Source organism: Nicotiana attenuata, unplaced genomic scaffold, assembly GCF_001879085.1.
Source record: "Nicotiana attenuata strain UT unplaced genomic scaffold, NIATTr2, whole genome shotgun sequence".
In the NCBI taxonomy this organism is placed as follows: Eukaryota; Viridiplantae; Streptophyta; class Magnoliopsida; order Solanales; family Solanaceae; genus Nicotiana; species Nicotiana attenuata.
Window position 1 is genome coordinate 52,533 of NW_017671619.1, and position 21,958 is coordinate 74,490.

The 21,958-nt window shown below is 39.2% G+C and overlaps 1 protein-coding gene across 1 annotated transcript; it reads left to right on the forward strand.

Moving 5' to 3' along the window:
- Nucleotides 1-417: 417 nt before the first annotated feature.
- On the forward strand, nt 418-3,205 carry LOC109209335. Its single transcript, XM_019372597.1, has 4 exons — nt 418-838; nt 1,154-1,280; nt 1,374-1,736; nt 3,193-3,205. The coding sequence occupies exons 1-4, from the start codon at nt 418-420 to the stop codon at nt 3,203-3,205; spliced, it is 924 nt and encodes a 307-aa protein (XP_019228142.1).
- Nucleotides 3,206-21,958: the final 18,753 nt, after the last annotated feature.

Below are 21,958 nucleotides of genomic sequence, written 5' to 3' on the forward strand. Positions count from 1 at the left end.
TTATGCCCAGATATATGACCAATTCCTGCCATGTTCTGCTGCAAAAAGTTCAATTCCCAAACTCTCTAACTGAACTTAGACCCATCAGTTTGAGTAATTTCATTAACACAATTATCTCCAAAGTTATCTGCACTAGATTAGCCCCTATTCTTCCTAAAATCATCTCCCTCAACTAGTCAGGATTTGTTAAAGGAAGAATCATCACTGAAAATATCATGCTATCCCAAGAAATTGTTCAAGGCATCAAGTAACCTAATCAAGGGGCTAACTTGGTAATCAAACATGACATGGCAAAGACATATGACAGAGTTTCTTGGAGCTACACCTGTATTATGCTCAGAAGAATGAGATTTTGTGAAGTCATCATTGATATGATTTGGAGAACTATGTCCAACAATTGGTACTATGTGATTGTGAATGGTACCTGGTACCAGACAAGGTTTTTTCAATTCCATAAGGGGTCTTAAACAAGGTGATCCCATGTCTCCTGCTCTCTTCATTCTTGGTGCTGAATTGTTATCCAGAATGCTGAATAACTTAACACATGATGAACTTTTCAATGCATTCTACATGGAAAGAAGGGGTCCTCAAATCAACCATCTTGGCTTTGCTGATGATGTGATCAATTTCACATATGGTACAAAGAATTCCCTCAATAGAATAATGACCATTCTTAGAGACTGTGAAAATACCTCTGGCCAGAAGATTAACAACAGCAAAAGCCATTTCATGGTTCCTTCTTGTGTCTTCCACTACAATGTTACCAGAATTCAACAAATCATAGGATTCACCAGAGAAGATTCCCCTCTTATCTATCTTGGCTGCCCTCTCTACATAGGTAGGAAAAGAATCATCCAATTCAATTGTCTCATATCAAAAGTGGTCAGCAGAATCAGAGGTTGGCAAGGAAGACTCATATCCTATGGTGGAGAAGTCACATTCGTAAAGTATGTTCTATAATCAATGCCTGTTCACTTGCTTTCTATTGTCTCCCCTCCTAAGACAGTAATGAAACAGATTGAGAAGTTGGCTGCTAATTTTTTCCGGGGTATGGAGAAGGACAAACACAAATATCATTTGTCATCTTGGGTAAGCTATCATATCCAACTAATGAAGCTGGCATTGGGGTAAGATCTATTCAAGATGTCTGCAGGTCCATGGAATACAAATAATGGTGGAACTTTAGGTGCAAACCTTCATTATGGAGAAACTTTCTTATGGACAAGTGTTGTCAAAGATCCCACCCAATCTCTAAAAAGTGGGATACTAGCCAATCACAGGTTTGGAAAAGTCTCATGACGAAAAAAAAAATAAGGTGGAACAACAAATCATATGGATAACTGGCTAGGTACTGGACCTTTAGCTGCTCACAGAAATGAAGGTGGTAGGCCTGGCAAGATCAAAGTCTCACAATTTTGGAACACTAGGCAATGGGATGTTCATAAACTCAATGAAATAGCTGCACCCCACATGCTAGCCCGCATTCTGCAAGTCCCTATTTACCATAATCCACAGATCCTTGATGAAGCCATTTGGACCCCCAATGTTTCAGGAAAATTCACATGTGCCTCAGCATGGGAAACAATAAGAAGAAAGAAGCAGCACCTATTATCTAACAAGAAGACCTGGCATAAAAAGCTTCCTTTCAAGTGGTCATTCTGTCTTTGGAGAGCTATCAGAAATAAATTACCAACAAATGATAGGGTTGTTGCCTTTGGCAACCCTACAGTCACCAGGTATGTATGCTGCATCAACTCCCAAGCATAATCAGTCAACCATATTGTCAACACTGATCATTTTGCAAGAACCATTTGGAACAAATATGCTGGCATCACAAGCCTGCAAATTCATGACCTACCCCTGAAGCTTGTCCTAATGAAATGGTGGCTCCATAAGGGCAAGAATGTAGTGCATCAACTGCTACTAGATACTATCCCTACCATCATATGCTGGAATCTATGGAAGAACAGATGTAATGCCAAATATGGTTGTTGACCTTCCTCTAGGATTAGAGTCCTGTACTCCATTGACTCTGACATCGACCTCTTGCTAAGGTCCTGCTATCCACATTTCAGTTGGCAATCTAATTGGATTGATCTCTACTCAATGACTTAGAATCTGCACCAGACCATATCTACTACCATGGTAGTGTGGAGGAAACCCCAGGACAACTTTGTGAAAATCAATAGTGATGGCAATGCTCTCAATAACCTAGGAAAAATTGGAGCTGGAATCATAATAAGGGACCAACAGGGTAATTTCATTCATGCAATGGCCACTCCGCTTGGTGAAGGAACTAATAATCAAGCTGAAATTTAAGCTGCAAGTATTGGTGTCCAGTGGTGCTTGGAAAATGGCTATAATAATATCCACTTAGAAGATGACTCTGCTTTGTTGATTAATTGGATCAACAACAACTCTGAACCTCTATGGTCTCTTCAATTGCACATTAAAAAGCTGAAGGATCTCACCCAACAGTTTGAGGATTTCAAGTGCTCTCATGTATATAGGGAAGCCAATTTCCCAGCAGATTCATTATCAAAACTCAGCCATGATCTTGCCCACACTTCACACTTCAACTCTGTACAAGAGCTTCCCCCACACATTAGGGGCCAGATCAGACTTGATCAATTAGACACCCCTGTATTTAGGCACAAAACAACAAACAACTTCAAGAAGTCCACTCATGATTCCTCCACTTCTAGTTCCTCTAATGGATATGGCTAAACAGTAGAAGTTCTTGATAGCCTTCCCAACAATCCAAGTTAAGAATACTCTGAAAAAGAAAGAAAACCAAACTACCACAATGGAGGAAAATTTTGAAGTAGCAGTCTACATCAATAACCCCTTTCTTTTTGCAGTAAACCCTCTACTGAACCCACAAAATTCAGCACAACTCTAATGCACACACACCCTTGAACACACAACCCAGCATCAGCCCTTTACAGACACACATTCAGTATACCAACACCTTCTGTCCAACCTTTCTCACCATCACATTTTCCAGCTTCCTTTCTCCACACATAACACTCACTTTTTCTATCCTCACACCACACACCACATGAACCATAATCAACAATCCCACCCTCCATTCACAAAAAGCCATTCAACCCTCCCACTAATCCAAAGCATCCTCACAAATACAGAAGCAGGAAAACCTGCTTTTCTCTAATTCTGGGTTCCTTTTTGCAGGTACTTACAGTGATGACTTGATAGACCAATTGGTCTACCTTCAGTGGGTGGTATTAACACTTATGGTGTTCATCCTACTGGAGTTGTATTAATGGCCCCAGTTAATTTATCATTTTGAAACCGCTAAATAACAAAAGCAGTAGAAGCAGGAGCATCAATTCAATCATGGCCTATATTACCACCACTTCATCAACAGCAAAGGGCACATCCTACCTCTCACAACCAGTAAAACTACTCCCCCAGAACCCACAAGAACCTGGGGAGCAGTACTGTTCTTCAAGCTCAAACAGGGGAGGCAACGATGAACATGATCTGCAGCTCCTTCTATATGTTCGGTGCCACAAAACAATGAAAGGCTACCAGAAATCACGAACCTCCCAAAATCCAACCTACAGTTTCCCTATCCCAACTATCAACACACCTCCACCATTTTGAGCCTAATCCTTTTTACTACTCTCATAACACACAAGAACCTGAGAGTAGATTTTTTTCCTCTAACATGTTTGCTAATCTTTGTAGGTATATGGATGGGTTCAGAGTATTGTTGCAGTTACAAGGTGTGGTATTAGCATCATTGATGCTCATTCCGTTGCAAGTGCACCAATTCTTCTGGAGCTATCCCAAGGACATTATCAACTTAGATCAAGTATAGTCATACATGCCTCACAGGTTCCATCAGAGGTCACAAGCCGTCACACACAACAACACCCACGGAACTAGATCCGAAGGCCATATTTTGACAACTCAGAAACTAAGCAAGCACACACCCAAGTTCTCATCACCTCTGTACCTTGAACAATAGCAGCTTCACATGTAGTCAGCTTCCATTTGTGCAGAGTTTCCACAGGCCAATAATAGGGGTCCAGACCTATGTACTCTACAAAATAAAGCCACCAGTTTCCAGCAGCAGAAGTTCACAGGCACCAGCAACAATTCAAGAAGCAATAAGCCACCTACACAAACTGCAACTTACAAGAAATTTCGGATGATGGCAGCAGGAAATTGCTCAACTGTTTCTGTCAGAAATTCCAGGGAGAATCAGCATGTAAGCCATCCTATTCGGGTCCTTTTTGTTAACTTTCTTCAACTAGGAATTATTTGGTCTCACTATCAAAGCAAAGTTGAAGAATGTTTGGTGCATGATCCCTAGTTTTTTGTCATACTCCATAGAAAGTTTCTACTCTTTAGAAGATGTAGATCTTGTTGTATATGGAAGAGGAACTTCCAACTCATTTGTTTAGTGGATTTAGGATCACTTGTGCATTTTTGTATAGTTGACCTAGGTATCCTTCACCATGCCTTTGTATACCCAGTAGTCTTTCAATGTTGGATAGGAAACTGGTGTTTCTCCATAGGTCTAACTTCATATAGAATTTTAGGTCCATTTGGTTATCAGTATTGGATGATCAAGTGCACATCCAACCTTTGGGAGGTAAGATTTATGTCCCCCTCCATTGTTGTACTTTACTTTATATATATAAAAATTAACCCTAGGCACAACTCCTAATGGACATTGGTTAAAAAAACAAAATTTTCTGCCCAGATGTTCCTCTTTGTAAACGTGGAAAATGACTCGCGTTCGCGAAACACAAAAGATACCAGTTGATGAAACCTATTACGTGAATATGGTCGCCTCATCGCAAATGCGATGATCAACACCTTAAAGCTTAGCGATCGTGGTCTAGTCCTCACGACTGCGAAAAATAAACGTCTGCCACTCCTGAGCCTAACCTTCCTTTTAACCGAACGCGACTCTCTTCACGCGTTTGTGCTGTTCCACCTACCTCAACCTTCGCGAATATGTCCTCTGCCTCGCGAACACGATGCACAACTTTCCCCCAGTTATTAAAGACCAATTTCGATCGCGACAAGTCCCTCACAATCCCGTATAAGGAACGAGATACAGAAAAATCATCAGCCCACAAAGTCTAAAATGAAGCCGAACTTGATCCGAATCACACCCGAGGCCCCTAAGAGCCCAACCAAACATACCAATAGGCCCTAAAATACGATGCGAACTTAGTCGAAGCCTCAAATCACATCAAACAATATCGAAATCACAAATCGTACCCCAATTCAAGCGTAATGAATTAACTTCCAACTTTTAAAACTAATGCCGAAACATATCAAACCAATTTCGATTGACCTCAAATTTTTCACACAAGTCATAAATGAGATAACAGACCTATACCTACTCTCGCAACCAAAATTTGAATCCGATATCAACAAAGTCAACTCTCGATCAAACTTCTCAACCTTCCAAACTTTCAAAACATTTGCTGATTTAGGCCAAAACGATCTACTGGACTCCAAATAAATATCATAACCATCAAAACTGTATGTCGGAGTCGTCTATAAAAAGTCAAATACTGGTCAACTCATTCAACTTAAGCTTGAAACCTTAGGACTAAGTGTTCCAATTCACTGCAAAACATCCTCGGAACAAAGCCAACCACCCTGGCTAGTCATATAACCATAAATGAACATGCAAGAAGCGATAAATGGGAGAACAGGGTTACAATTCCTTAAATTGGCTGGCCAGGTCGTTGCAATCTCCCCCTCTTTAACAAATGTTCGTCCTTGAACGGGTCTATAATCATACCTGGAGCCTCAAATAGGTGTGGATAGTTGCTCTGCATCTCCCGCTCGGTCTCCCAAGTAGAGTCCTCATATGGCTGGCCTCTCCACTGAACTTTCACTGAAGTTATATTCTTTGATTTTCAACTTTCCAACTTGTCGATCCAAAATAGCCACCGGCTGCATATCATAAGTCAAATCCCCATCTAACTGAACCTTGTTGAAATCCAAAACATGAGACAGATCACCATAATACTTCTGCAACATAAAGATATGTAACATTGGGTGAACACTTGATAGACTGTGCGGCAACACAAGCTTGTAGGTCACCTATCCATTCCTCCCAAGAACCTCAAAAGAGCCAATATACCGAGGGCTGAACTTACCCGTCTTTCCGAACCTCATCACACCCTTCATGGGTGAAACTCTAAGCAATACCTTCTCTTCCATTATTCAGGCAGCATCACGAACCTTTTGATCAGCATAACTCTTCTGTCTAGACTATGTTGTACAAAGCCGATCCTGAATTAACTTGACTTTCTCCAAGGCATCTCGAACCAAATCAGTACCCAACAACCTAGCCTCTCCCAGCTCAAACCAACCAACTAGAGAACGACACCGCCTCCCATATAAGGCCTCATATAGAGCTATCTGAATATTCGATTTGTAGCTGTTATTGTAGGCATACTCAGCAAGCAGTAGAAACTGAACTCAAGACCCCCCCTCCTCCCAAATCCATAACACGAGCGCGTAGCATATCCTTCATGATCTGAATTGTGTGCTTAGACTATCCGTCTATCTGACGCTGGAATTCAATACTCAACTCATCCCGTGTGCCAAACTTTCGGTGCATTGCTCTCCAAAGCTATGATATAAACTACGTGCCTCGATAAAAAATAATAGACATCAGCACATCGTGAAGACGAACAATCTTGAAGATATAGATCTCAGCCAGCCGATCAAAAGAATAGGTAGTCATAATCAGAATAAAATGTGCGGACTTAGTCAACCGGTCCACAACCCAAACTACATCAAATTTCTTCATAGTCCGTGGGAGACTAACAATGAAGTCTATAGTAACACGCTCCCATTTCCACTCGGAAATCTCAAGTCTCTGAAGCAAACCACCCGGCCTCTGATGTTCGTACTTCACCTACTGACAGTTCAAGCACCGAGCCACATACTCCACTATATCTTTCTTCATTCTCCTGCACTAATAATACTGCCTCAAATCTTGATACATCTTCGCGGCACCCATCTACATTGGGCACACAAATCTGACCATGCATCCGCAATGCCCCCCATCTCCAGCAGAAACTTTATTAGAATCATCGTCGCGCATCGTGTCCATAAGGACAAGTAAATGGGGGCCGTCATACTGACGCTCTCTGATGCGCTCATACAAAGAAGACCGAGAAACCACGCAATCTAGAACCCGACTAGGCTCCAAAACATCTAACCTCACAAATCCATCGGCCGAGGCCTGAACATCTAATGCTAGAGATCTCTCACCAATAGGAAAATGTGCATGGCTATCCATACTCACAGCCTTTTTACTCAAGGCATCGTCCGCCATATTACCCTTCCCGAGATGATACAAAATGGTGATATCATAGTCTTTTAATAGCTCTAACCATCTCCACTACCTCAAATTTAGATCTGTTTGTTGAAACAAGTGTCGTAGACTTTGATAATCTGTAAATACCTCAGAAGACACGTCGTAGGGATAATTCCTCCAAATCTTCAATGTGTGAACAATGGCTGCCAACTCTAGATATGAACGGGGTAGTTCTTCTCATGGGGCTTCAACTGGCGTGAAACATAAGCAATTACCCTACACTCCTACATCAGGAAACACCCAATACAAATCCAATAAGCATCATAATAAATCATATATGAACCCGATGCTAAAGGCAAAACAAGAATTTGAGCTGTGGTCAAGGCAGTCTTGATCTTCTGAAAGCTCTTTTCATACTCATCGGACCACCTGAATGGGGCACCCTTATGAGTCAATCTAGTCAAAGGTGTAGCAGTGGACAATAATCCCTCCATAAAACAGCGATAATATCCGGCCAAGCCAAGAAAACTCCAAATCTCAGTAGCTGAGGACGGTCTAGGACAACTCTAAACTATCTCAATCTTCGGATCTACCTTGATACCCTCACAGAACACCACGTGCCCCATGAATGCCACAAAATCAAGCCAAAACTCACACTTGGAGAATTTAGCATATCACTTCTTCTCTCTCTACGTCTGGAGTACAATCCTCATATTCTGCTAATGATCCTCCTGTCTGAATACTATGACAAAAGAATCAACATATTTCTGGAATACACGTTCATCAAATGCATAAATGCCACTGGGGCGTTGGTCAACCAAAAAGTCATCACAACAAACTCATAGTGACCATAGCGGGTGCTGAATGTCGTCTTCGGAATATTAGAATCCCGAATCTTACGCTGGTGATACCCAGACCTCAAGTCAATCTTAAAGAACACATTAGCACCCTGAAGTTGGTCAAATAAGTCATCAAAATGTGCAGTAGTGGGTACTTGTTCTTAATTGTAACTTTGTTCAAATGTCTATAATTATTTAATGCACATCCGCATAGTACCATCCTTCTTCCTCACGAACAGAACCGGTGCACCCCAAAGTGACACAATAGGCCTAATGAATCCTTTATCAAGTATCTCATGAAGCTGTTCTTTCAATTCTTCAACTCTGCTGGCACCATAACATATGGAGTAATAGAGATGGGATGAGTGCTCAGCACCTGATGATGGGATGAGTACCTAACAGAAGATCAATACGAAAATCAATGTCCCTGTCGGGTGGCATGCCCGGTAGATCAATAGGAAACACATATGAAATGTCCCTCATTACCGGAATGAACTTAATTGTAGGAGTATCATCACCAACATCCCTCACAAAGGCCAAATATGCCAAACATCCCATTTGAACCATCCGTTGAGCCTTCAAGTATGAAATAACTGATGAGCTTAAAGTTACTTAATAGTTATGCACACTTTGTGTCTATTATTTATTCTACTTCCCCGTGGTAAGGGTAAGGTATGCGTACACGCTATCCTCCCCAGACTCCACTAGTAGTTGTTGTTGTTTGTGTTGATGATTTAGTTGATTCAATAGAGATTTTGTCTGATTTGAGTCTAATACGTTATCTTTCAGTGCAGGTGATGCAGAGGGGATCGATGGATGAATATTGCACTTAGTGGGAGGAAAACAAGTTGAGAAAGAAGAAATTCTTATTATTGGCCACGCACGATCGATCCCCAACGCGCACTAAGCGCGCAAGTGCTACAGATGTCTGCTAGAGGTGCGTAACCATGAGTGCAGTCATACTCCCAAGTGCGCAGCCACGCAGGTTCGTCTCCGGGAATTGGACCTAGGCCTAATTTTGTCATTTTGGAGGTAGCCTTTTGAACTATATGAAGCCTATCTCGTCCCAAAACAAAGGTATCTCGGGTTTTGGAGCAACTTTAGGGAGAAGAGGGCAAGGAAACAAACGAGACTCTGAATACTTCCTCCAATTCATTCAATACGCAAGTTTGTTTGATTTCGGGAATTGTACTGTTCTCTTATTCTCCTAATACTCTTGTGATGAACAACTTCCCCATTATGGAGTAATCTTTCTTAGGGTTATTGACAAATAGTGTGATTTGACTATTGTTTTAGGTTTGCTTTCTATTAGTTGTTGTTGGCCCAAGTTGAGATGAAGTTTTGAAGATTGAAAAAATGAACTCAACCGTGAACCAGGTCCATCACGTGAGACATACACAGTGTTGATATATTTATTCATGTGATAGATGTGTCAAGATAAGTCTCAAGGGTCAGCAACAATCAGTAACAATATCTTCAGAGTTGATCGAAAAGGTTGCATAGGATAAGGATTTGAAGTCTCCTTATGTAAAGAGAACAACATCCAGATCAAGGATAAGGATTGGATTGAGTTGTTCTAGGACTCGAATTTGATGAAGGATCAGCAATTCGTGTTTTAATCAAACTGTGATTACTAACTCTATAAATAATAAAGATTGTTCTCTTTTACAGGTGATTGCACATACGCAGAAGTTAAACTAAATTGAGAGCAAAAGAGCTAGGCGAATTTTGCAAGCAATTTATGTGTGATTCAAGTGTGCAAATCTGAAGCTACATGAACCAAGAGTGAAGAACCAATTCCATTGTGTTTTTCTTTATTTCGAGTTCAATTATAGTAGGTATTTCATATTGTTCCTTTCAGCTTTTATAGAAGCAATTGTAATAGGTATATTGAGTATTCAAGTTAGAGTTAACTTGAAAGTGTTGCAACAGTTGAGGCTGTGTGCCACACTGGGATTAGAGTATAATCCTTAGGTTTACAATAGTTTGTAAATGATGTTTTTGGCTTAGTGATTTTAGTGGAAGTTTGGGAAAATCCTACTGAGTAGTAGGTCGTGGTTTATTCACCTTTTGAGCCAGGTGTTTTCCACGTAAAAATCTCTGTGTTCTTTATTTTATGCACTCTTAATTCCGCAAACAGTCATAGTAAGTACATCTAGAAGAACCAGGTTCTTCTAGTGCGAAAATTAGGTACTACGCAAATCACCCCCCCTCTTGTGTGGTATTGACGTTTAGAACATCAATTGGTATCAGAGCAGGTTATCCTTGAAGAGGCTAACCCCTTAGGAAAAGATCAACATGAGTGCACCACCTGGGAACTGGGAAGGGCAATCCATTGCCAGGCCTCCACTTTTCAATGGTCAGTACTATTCTTGGTGGAAGAACAGAATGAGAGATCACGTTATAGGGGAAGATTATGAACTTTGGGACATAGTCACTGATGGTCCCCCAGCAACCACTAAGAAGAATGCTGAAGGAATTGATGTGCCAAAAACAAGGGCTGATTGTACTGCTGAGGACCTGAGGAAGTGGGAGAAAAATGCTAAGGCCAAGAAGTGGCTTGTATGTGGTCTAGGACCAGACGAAAACAGTAGGATCCAAAGCTGTACAAGTGCTAAGGAAATATGGGACACTCTGCAAGTGGCTCATGAAGGAACACCTCGAGTAAAAAGATCAAGAGGAACCCTTCTGTATTCTCAATATGAGAATTTTACAATGAAGGAAGGAGAAACTATCCAGGAGATGTATACTAGATTCACCACTTTGACAAATGAACTTGAATCTCTTGGAAGGATTATCCTGGATGAAGACAAGGTTGAGAAGATTCTGACAAGAGTTCTGCCAGTCATATGGGAAAGTAAAATCACTGCCATTCAGGAATCCAAGAACATTGCTACTCTCAGACTGGATGAACTAATTGGAAATTTACCTGCCTATGAAATGAGGAGACAAACCATGAAGATGGATACCCCCAAAAAAGGAGAGAAGCTTAGCTCTCAGAATTGCTGAAGGTGCTGATTTGGAAGATGATGAAGTGGCTATGATCACTAGGGATTTCAAGAAGTATCTGATGAGAGGAAAGGGTTCTTCAAGAGGTACAAACTTCAACAAATCAAGAGCTCCGGAGAAACAGACCAATGAGGGATGCTACAAGTGTGGTAAGACTAACCACATGATAAAAAATTGCCCTCAATGGGAAATTGAGTGGAAGAAAGAAAGAGCTCAACGAAGGAACATGAAGAAGTAACAGGTTCAACCAAAGAGAAACAAAGGTTCAACCAAGGCTATGGTTGCTGCTTGGGGAGAAACTTCAGATGAAGACTCAGAAGATGAAGCTGAGGAGGAGCAAGCACCGACGACCATCAGAGAATCAGATGATGAACAAGAGGTAAGTATTCTTCATCTCAAAGACAAGATTAAATTCTTGTCTAAAGAAAGGTTGGATGAGCTATTAACAGACTTCATTGATGAGTCTGAGATAATTAATAATGACAAGGCAGTTCTGTCTAGGGAATGTGTGATTCTGAAAGCAAAATGCAAAAGTCTAGAGTCTAGGGCAAATGAGAGTGATAACAAAAATGCTGAGTTGAAGAACCAGGTTCTTGAACTTAACAACAGTGTCCTAGAACTTAGGTCTAAAAATCTGAAACTGAAATTAGGAGCAAAAAAAAGATAGTTGATCACACATATCTCACTCTAGAAGAAAACTTGGGAAAAATGAAAGATGAATTATACAGGAAAGATGAATTCATCAAAGTTTTAAAAGAAGATCTAGGGAAGGTAAAACATGAACTAGATAGAACTTGCAAGTGGAACAAAGCCTCTGATGCTCTCTCCTGGTTGCAAGAGCATCACAGCAGTGAAAAAAGAGGACTTGGCTATGGGACTCAAGCTCCTAAATGGGATCCAAAAAGCAAGCACCTCACTCTTCCTGAAAATAATATCTGCACACACTGTGGTAAGACTAGCCATTATAAGTATGAATGTAATGCAAAAGAAAAGGCCAGTCAAATAAACAAAGCTTTTATTCAAGGAAAGCATAAGCTGCCTAGTTGGGCAAGAAATAATCTGATTCATCCTTTGGTCCATAGAAAGGGACCCAAACTAGTTTGAGTTCCTAAGACTAACCCCTGATTTCCTTTTGCAGCTCAAAGTGAAAGGGAGGAGCCAAATATGGTATATGGATAGTGGCTGCTCAAAACATATGACTGGGGACAAGGACCAGTTCCTTTCACTTGACGACCTAAAAGGAGGTAATGTCTCCTTTGGTAATGGAAAGAAAGGTGAGATTATTGGGGTTGGAAAGGTAGGCAAAATAGATTCTCATTCTATAGAGAATGTCTACCTGATAGATGGCTTGAAATATAGCTTAATAAGTGTGTCACAATTGTGTGATAGAGGTAACCTTGTGGCGTTTACCTCCACCAAATGCTTTGTGATTAACCTTACCACTGACAAGATTGTTTTGCAGGGAAAAAGAGTTAACAATATTTACATTGTAGATTTGTTAACTCTTTCAGAAAATGAACTCACTTGCTTAAGTGTGTTGGTTAACGATCCCCTCCTATGGCACAAAAGACTTGGTCATGCCAGTCTAAATCAGCTAAACAAATTAGTCTCCAAGGACTTGGTGGTAGGTTTACCTAATATCAAGTTCAAGGAAGACAAAATTTGTGAGGCATGTGCAAGGGGAAGCAGGTAAGGTCATCCTTCAAATCCAAGAAAATGGTAAGTACTTCCAAGACATTGGAACTGGTTCATATGGATCTATGTGGTCCAATGAGAACCATGAGCAGAGGTGGAAAGAAGTATGTAATGGTGCTAGTTGATGACTATTCTAGATTCACCTGGGTTTTATTTCTAACTTCCAAAGATGAAGCATTTGACATGTTTTTTGCATTTGTTAGGAAGACTCAGAAAAAATTAGGAAATCATCTTGCATCCATTAGGTCTGATCATGGAACTGAGTTTGAAAACTCTATGTTTGCTGAATTTTGTGATGGAAATGGCATAGATCACAATTTCTCTGCCCCCAGGACTCCACAACAAAATGGAGTAGTTGAAAGGAAAAATAGAACTCTTGAGGATATGGCTAGAACAATGTTACTATCTAGCAAATTGCCTCACAGCTTCTGGGCAGAGGCTGTAAACACTGCATGTTACATCATAAATAGATGCATGACCAGACCTCTAGTAGAGAACACTCCCTATGAGTTACTTAATGTGAGAAAACCAAACATATCCCATCTTAGGGCTTTTGGTTGCAAGTGCTATGTGCACAATAATGGAAAAGACTCCCTAGGAAAGTTTGATACCAGAAGTGATGAGGGAGTATTCTTGGGATATTCTTCACATAGCAAAGCTTATAAAGTTTTTAATAAAAGAACTCTGTGTGTAGAAGAAAGTGTGCATGTAGTATTTGATGAAACTAACATTGTTTTTGAAAGACAGGAACATGAAGATGAAGCCATTAGACTAGTCAAAAACTTGGCTGAAGCATCAGCTCAAGTAAAAGTGACACCTGCAGAAGGAACAGGTAATGGAACAGGTTCTTCCTTACAGGGCAACCTGACAGGGGGAAGAAATCAAAAGGGAATTGAAATAAACTCCTTGAAGGAACCTGTTCATGAACCTATTCCTCATCAAATTGCTGAAACATCCAGCAGAAGCCAGTTGGTTGTAAAACCTCACAAGTATCAAAGTTCTCATCCCATTGAGAACATTATCACTGATCCAACTTCTGGAGTCAAAACCAGATCACAATTAAATAATCTGTGTGCTTTTGATGCTTTCTTATCTATCATTGAACCTAAAAATATTGTTGAGGCCTTGCAGGATGCAGATTGGGTGAATGCAATGCAGGATGAGCTAAACCAGTTTGAAAGAAGTCAAGTTTGGCACCTAGTTCCAAGACCCAAGGATAGATCAGTCATTGGCACTAAATGTGTCTTTAGGAATAAACTTGATGAAGATGGAATTGTCACAAGAAACAAGGCAAGGTTGGTGGTCCAAGGTTACAGCGAAGAGGAAGGAATAGACTATGATGAGACATTTGCTCCAGTTGCAAGACTAGAGGCAATCAGACTTCTCATAGCCTTTGCAGCACATATGGAATTCACTCTTCATCAAATGGATGTCAAAAGTGCCTTCCTTAATGGTTATTTGAAGGAAGAAGTGTTTGTGAAACAACCTCCAGGGTTTGAAAGCAAAGAATGTCCTGAACATGTGTACAAGTTGGACAAGGCTCTCTATGGACTCAAACAGGCACCAAGAGCATGGTATGAAAGATTGTTAAAATTCTTACTGGAGCATGGGTACAAGAGAGGTAAAATAGATAGTACCTTATTCTTAAGGGAAAAAGGTAAGGACCTTCTTGTTGTACAAATTTATGTTGATGACATAATCTTTGGGGCCACCACTGACAAGCTAAGCAAAGAGTTTGCAAAACTAATGGAAAGTGAATTTAAAATGAGCATGATGGGTGAGCTTAACTTCTTCTTAGGATTGCAGATCAAACAAAGTCAAAATGGAACCATGATTCACCACCAGAAGTATACAAAAGAACTAATCAGGAAGTTTAAAATGGAGGATTCTAAAGAAATAGATACACCTATTGTAACTGCCACTAAATTATATATTGATGAACCTGGTTCATCAGTTGATCAGAAGTTGTATAAGGGTATGATTGGTTCACTTTTGTATCTTACTGCCAGTAGACCTGACATTGTTTTCAGTGTAGGGCTATGTGCTCGTTTTCAGGCAAATCCAAAAGAGTCTCACTTGACTGCTGTCAAGAGGATATTGAGTTATTTGAAGGGCACTACTGAATTGTGTCTTTGGTACCCAAAAGGTAGTTATTTCAATCTAATAGGATATGCTAATGCTGACTATGCAGGTTTCCTAGTGGATAGAAAAAGCACCTCAGGTATGGCACACTTCCTTGGCTCATGTTTTGTATCATGGGCTACCAAGAAGCAAAATTCAGTAGCCCTATCTACTGCTGAAGCTGAGTATGTGGCTGCAGCTTCTTGTTGTGCTCAACTACTGTGGATTAAACAATAATTAGCAAATTTTGGTATAGAAGTGGGATGCATACCAATATTTTGTGATAACACTAGTGCTATAAGTATGACAAAGAACCCTGTTCATCATAAAAGGACTAAGCACATAGATGTTAGACACCAATTCTTGAGAGATAATTATGAGAAAGGATTAATCTCAATAGAATTCTGTGCTACTGATAAACAAAACATTTTCACCAAAGCACTGAATAGGGAAAATTTTGAAAGGAACAGGTTGGAATTAGGGATGATTAAGATCACCTAAAAGGAACCCGTTCAGAATGCAATGAAAAAAAAAATTGAAAAAAAAAATGAAAAAAAAAAACATTTTTGGTTAGAAGTTCTGATTTTATGTAAATATCTAGATTAATTCTTACTCAGTCTCATACTCTAATCAGTATACTCCTGTGACGTGTGTTGATATTCATTGATCTCTTACAAAGTTTTTTTTTTCTATTCTGATATATGAGGCATAATCAAGAGAAGTTCTATAAGCAGAACCTGGTTCATCAGTATATGCTCATAAGAAAGGGTCAGGTATATTTCTATACTTTGCACAATTAGAAAAATAAATATTCCAATTATGAGCAGAAGTCCTATCCTAACCAAACTCCTAAAATCTAACAGTTGTGCATTAAACCAGTTTCATTCTCTTCGAATTCTAAATAAAACAGGATTATCTCCTTAAAACTAGCGTCGATCAATTACCTCTTAAAGACCGGAGTCCTAATGAGATTAGACCCCTGATTGACCACTGCAAAAGACTGCCATTACTGCACCTAATCATACTCTACTTTAAATACACTCCACATATTCCTACTTCACTCCATAACCGTCATTAAGTGTTAAACCCCTGATCATCCTCCATCTCTCCAAAATTCTCCAAAATACCCAAAAATCCTCCAGAAATTCTCCGCCATGACTAGCCCTCAAGAAAATCCATTTTGGAGAATTTTGAAGATGACTAGCACATCTTCATCTGTACCTCCTAGCGACAACCCTAAACCAAGATTCCGCCGGCAGAAAATGTTGGCAAGAAAGACTGTAGCTACTGGTTCTCTGAGAAAGAGTAGGACAGGTTTGTCCTTTTTGGAAAAAGAAAAATATTGAAAGGAAGAATTCTGAAAGACCTGGAGGAGCCAGGCATGAAAAGATTGGTTGATGCACTGGAAGCACAGGGTTGGAAGGACATGGTTCTTCAACTGGATGGCAGACTTGCGAGAAAAGAACTGATAGAGTTTATGGCAAATGCCACAGTGGTGAATGGGATTGTTACAAGCTTGGTGAGAGGAGTAGAGGTGTAGTTTGATGCACCTATGTTGGGAAGACTTCTAGACATACCCTGTGAGGGATATGATTATTATACTAGGCAAAGGTGGCCTTGTTTAGATTCTCTCCCTTCTGCTGTCCAAATCACTCGGAATTTCTGTGATACCAAGTCTGCTGAAGAAGTGCCTGAGGCTAGATTTGTGCAAAAGAGTGAAATGAAGCCTGAGCACAAGGTACTTTTTGAGTTTGTGAACAAGTGTTTGCTGCCCAAACAGGAGAGTACATGGACTTGGTCCTTATGGAGTGTCTTGTGAGAGGAAAGCAGATTAATTGGCCTGCTTTCATTGTCAAGCTGCTGGATAGAGTCATCAATTGCTCTAAGGACCATGCCATACCTTATGGGTTTATACTGACAACTGTTTTGGCCAAGTTAGATGTGCCATTGAAAAAGTGGGAGATGGCCTCCAGCAAAGAGCACTTTGGAATCAAAACTCTACATGCTTGTGATTATCTGCTAAGTGTAACCCCAGTTGAACCTGGTTCATCCGTGAAGACTCCTGTGAACAGCAAAGTTAGGGCATTGGTTCTAGAATGTGGCACAAAAGATGCAGAAATTGCTACGCTCCAGGCTCGCATTGCTGAACTGGAAAGTGAAAGAAATGGCCTCAAAGATGAGCTAGCAAAAGAAAAGGAAAAGAGTGAAGGGATGCTCCAAACAATGCTCAATCTTCTTCAATCCCAACCCTTTAGTTCCTCCAAGCCTTAGAACCAGTTTAGAAACCCCCTCAGTGACCCAGATTCGGGACTTTTATTTTTTTTGCTCATGGTTGGATGTTTGTTTTTCTTTTTGTGGTGTGTTATGTGGAAACACCCCCTTATCAATGAAAATATGCTTTGTTTTCTCTTGTTATATGATACTTCTGATCTAAATAGTTAAATTTTTTGTGAAGTTGATTATTGATTCACTATATCATGTTTTCACTTGCAGTTGCCCCAGTGCCATGGGTATTAATTAACATCTAGGATTCATATAATATGCAACTTTTCGATGATGCCAAAAGGGGGAAAGATATTGTGTTTTACTTTGTATTCTGAAATAAAGTGATATTTTTAACCTGATTAAACCTGGTCCTTAATGATAAGTTAAATTAAAGTGTGAAAATTAAGCTGAGTTCAACAGGGTCTCTGATCAGTAAAAGCACAGAGTTTGTCATCATCAAAAAGAGGGAATTTGTTGGCCCAAGTTCAGATGAAGTTTTGAAGATTGACAAAATGAACTCAACCATGAACCAGGTCCATCATGTGAGACATACACAGTGTTGATATATTTATTCATGTGACAGACGTGTCAAGAATAAGTGTCAAGGGTCAGCAACAATCAGTAACAATATCTTCAGAGTTGATCGAAAAGGTTGCATAGGATAAGGAGTTGAAGTCTCCTTATGTAAAGAGAACTACATCCAGATCAAGGATAAGGATTGGAGTTTGAGTTGTTCTAGGACTCGAATTTGATGAAGGATCAGCAATTCGAGTTTTAATCAAACTCTGATTACTAACTCTATAAATAATAATGATTATTCTCTTTTACAGGTGGTTGCACATACACAGAAGTTAAACTAAATTGAGAGCAAAAGAGCTAGGTGAATTTTGCAAGCAATTTATGTGTGATTCAAGTGTGCAAATCTGAAGCTACATGAACCAAGAGTGAAGAACCAATTCCATTGTGTTTTTCATTATTTCTAGTTCAATTGTAGTAGGTGTTTCATATTGTACCTTTCAGCTTTTATAGAAGCAATTGTAATAGGTATATTGAGTATTCAAGTTAGAGTTAACTTGAAAGTATCGCAATAGTTGAGGCTGTGTGCCACACTGGGATTAGAGTTTAATCCTTGGGTTTACAAGATTTTGTAAATGCTGATTTTGGCTTAGTGATTTTAGTGGAAGTTTGGGAAAATCCTACTGAGTAGTAGGTCGTGGTTTTTTCACCTTTTGAGCCAGGTATTTTCCACGTAAAAATCTCTGTGTTCTTTATTTTATGCACTCTTAATTCCACAAACAGTCATAGTAAGTACATCTAGAAGAACCAGGTTCTTCTAGTGTGAAAATTAGGTACCACACAAATCATCCCCCTTCTTGTGTGGTATTGACGTCTAGAACATCAGTTGTCGAAATTCGTTGAATGAGTTAATAATTTAATTGCAAGGTTAATTGTGGTTTCACTTTAATCGAAAGAGAAGTGCTGCTGCAGCACATTGTGTTATCTTGTTTGGGTTAATTTCACGACTCTCATAGGTAATCGAAAGAGCTTATAAAGTTATTAATTGACCTAAGTGGGAATAATAGTCGAGAGACGTTTTTCGTAGGATAATTCATTTGACATATTTTTGTATTTTCACAGCACATATATTTAGGTTGTTTGGAGAACTCTAATTCATTCGGAATATGAATTTGAATCCTTAAGACAGCCTAATCATCTGTTAAAATTGAGAGAGTGAATAGAAGTTAAGAGTGAACATAACTCAGAGTTGCCCATAGTAATAATTGATCACATATCTTGTCAAGCCCTTGTTTCTCACCTTGATATTCAATCATTTTTGTTTGTCACTATATTTCCATTATTCATTCATAATTGAGAATCTTAATTTTTACTATTAGTTAGTTAATAACTCAAACTCAAAGGTTTATTTTCCTGAATAGTGTTAAATTGAAGATTTCTTTGAGCATTATTTAAGTCAATCCCTGTGGATAAATTTTATACTATACTATCTTTGACTAGTGAGCCTAAACTTTATACACCGGTTTTGCGCTCGTCAAATTTTAGGGTCGTTGTCGTAGATTGGCAACTAATAGTGTTTAAAATAATTTTCGGTGCTAATTCAAGAATAATTTTATTTTATTTTCTTTTTTACGCTGTTCTTATCTGTGTGCAGGCAACATGTTAAGTTAAGAGGTGTATGACTCAATCCTCATCAAAGGAATTGGTGCCATATAATTCCGAATTAGACTAGCACATGCGGTAGTTGAGAGGGGAGAAAGAATCGAGAGAATCATTTTTGGGTCAGACTTTGCCTCAAAATACAATGGTGAACAACGAAAAAGATGTGGACTTAGCTGCGAGGGTGGCAACTCAACAACATGCTACACGATTAACAGCTGAAGCAACCCTTAGAGTTGCTGTTTAAACAATTGAAGAGGTTTGAAGATTCAACCTCAACCGAACCATGGTCAAAGCTGAATTTGAAAATGTAGCTCCCAGACCTGGAATGTCTCTAGGAGATTACGCTAGACCGGTTTATGACAAGCGGAAATCCAGTGTGGTGCCCCTGCCCATTGATGCTAACAATTTTGAACTCAAGCATGGAGTTATCCAGACCATTCCAAACAACTGCATATTCAAAGGTAAACCCAATAAAGATCACAACAACCATCTGATGGACTTGGATGAAATCATGAATACATTCCGCTACAATGGATCATCACATGATGCCATCTACCTCAGAGCATTCCCTTTCTCACTTAAGAATGATGCAAAGCAGTGATTAAGGAGTTTGCCACATGGTCAATCCATACGTGGGAGGAGATGACCAACAAGTTCTTGGAAAAATATTTCTTTGATGCTAAGACTACAAGGATGAGGAAGGAGATTCAGAATTTCAACCAAGGGGAAAGGGAGACAGTGTTTAAGGCATGGGAAAGATTTAAGGAGCTGTTGCAGAGGTGCCCTCATAACGGAATGGAGCAATGGATGAAACTCCAAAATTTCCTGGACGGGTTAAATACTTCATCAAGGAGATTGCTGAATAGTGTGGTTGCAGGCGCTCTGATGAAGAAAACTCCGAAAGAAATTGTCACGCTCCTAAATTAACTATCTGAAGACACAAAACAATGGTCTACTGACTGTTACGACCTGCAGTATTACGTCGATGTTATGCTCTACAGTAATATATTACGATGATGTTACACCCAACAGTATTACATTACGGTGATGTCACGTTTCGCAATATTAAGTTACAATGATGTTTCACCCTGAAGTATTGTACGTTAAATTTGTCGTAAGATAATTGACATCAGTCCAAGTAAAATATTATTTGGAGATTATAAGGATTACGCTATTTATAACACGCGATAAATAAGTGTTATGGAGGATAAAGGGGTACGCGGATTAAAGAAAATGAGTTTCGTTGAAAGTGGCCAATTTGAAATAAAATACGGGTCGAGCGATAATACCCGATAATTATGAACTAGTACCATGCAAGGTACCATATGATCACGGTAATATAATATATAAAGTATATATGAAGTATTTTAAAAATAAATAGAATTTAAGTAATTTATGGTAATTTTTAAATTATGCGGATAATTGATTAATTACCGGGTAACAGAACATTATCCAGTTAACTAAGAACCGGACAAAACTTAATTAATTATACCCAAAAAGAAACGTGGCAGTAGACCACCATTTAAGCACATGACTCATGGTGCTTAGTATGATAAAAACGTGTAAATCACTTATACGACTCATAAGAATGAGTTTGCTCTAATTCATTTTGGATAAGGCATCTAAGTGACGTTACTCATTCAAACAGAAAGAACACTTCATTTCTTGGTTAGTTTGCTCTAATTCATTTCAAACACTTCAGTTACTTTGCATCTAAGTCACGTTACTCATTTCAGAAAGCAAACAAGACAGGTTTCTTTCTTAATTTGAAGAGTTAGAAGTTAATGAAATCCTTACAAGTCTTCATTCCAAGCAAATTTCGTACAAATAACATTAGAAGTCATAAAAACGTTAGAAGCAGAACAAATTCGTCCAAGATTTCATGGAATCCAAGTGTAAGTTTCGCAGAAGCAGATTCATTCAAATAATTCAACAACAGGTATGTTAAGGCTAATCCCTTATTTCATTTTGCATGATCTTGTCATTACACGAGTTTGTTAATGAGCCATAAAGAAAAATTCATATCCCGGAATTTACGTATATTTTGCTAGTCTCGCAAATTACGTATATTTTGCTAGTCTCGCAAATTACGTATATTTTCCTAGTTTTGTAAGTTACAATATTCTCCTTATTGGGATTTCATATTCAATTGAGTATTTTCTTCTTCCAGTCAAGAGAGCAGAGAATTTACATATACATACATACATACATACATATATATATATATATATATATATATATATATATATATATATATATATATATATATATATATATANATAGTATTAAAAGTATTTTCATTACCATCGAGCTATAATCGATGGACAGGCCCCTATTGGGCAACCTCTGATCAGATGGTAAGTTATATACCGAGCCTACTGTGGCCGAGCGCCTATGAGCGAGCCCAGCATGGCCGAGATACAGAGCCTAGTATGGCGGAGCACCTATGAGCGAGCCTACTACGGCGGAGCAGTTATATATATATATACCGAGCCTTATAAGGCTGGACAACTATTTTACTTAC

Bases quoted from the DNA above. Each gene is read 5' to 3' on its own strand.
- LOC109209335 (XM_019372597.1), top strand. From the start codon at position 418: ATGGTACCTGGTACCAGACAAGGTTTTTTCAATTCCATAAGGGGTCTT. The intron at 839-1,153 runs GTAGGAAAAGAA...AGATGTCTGCAG, and splicing joins TGGCTGCCCTCTCTACATAG to GTCCATGGAATACAAATAAT. The intron at 1,281-1,373 runs GTTTGGAAAAGT...AGCTGCTCACAG, and splicing joins GGGATACTAGCCAATCACAG to AAATGAAGGTGGTAGGCCTG.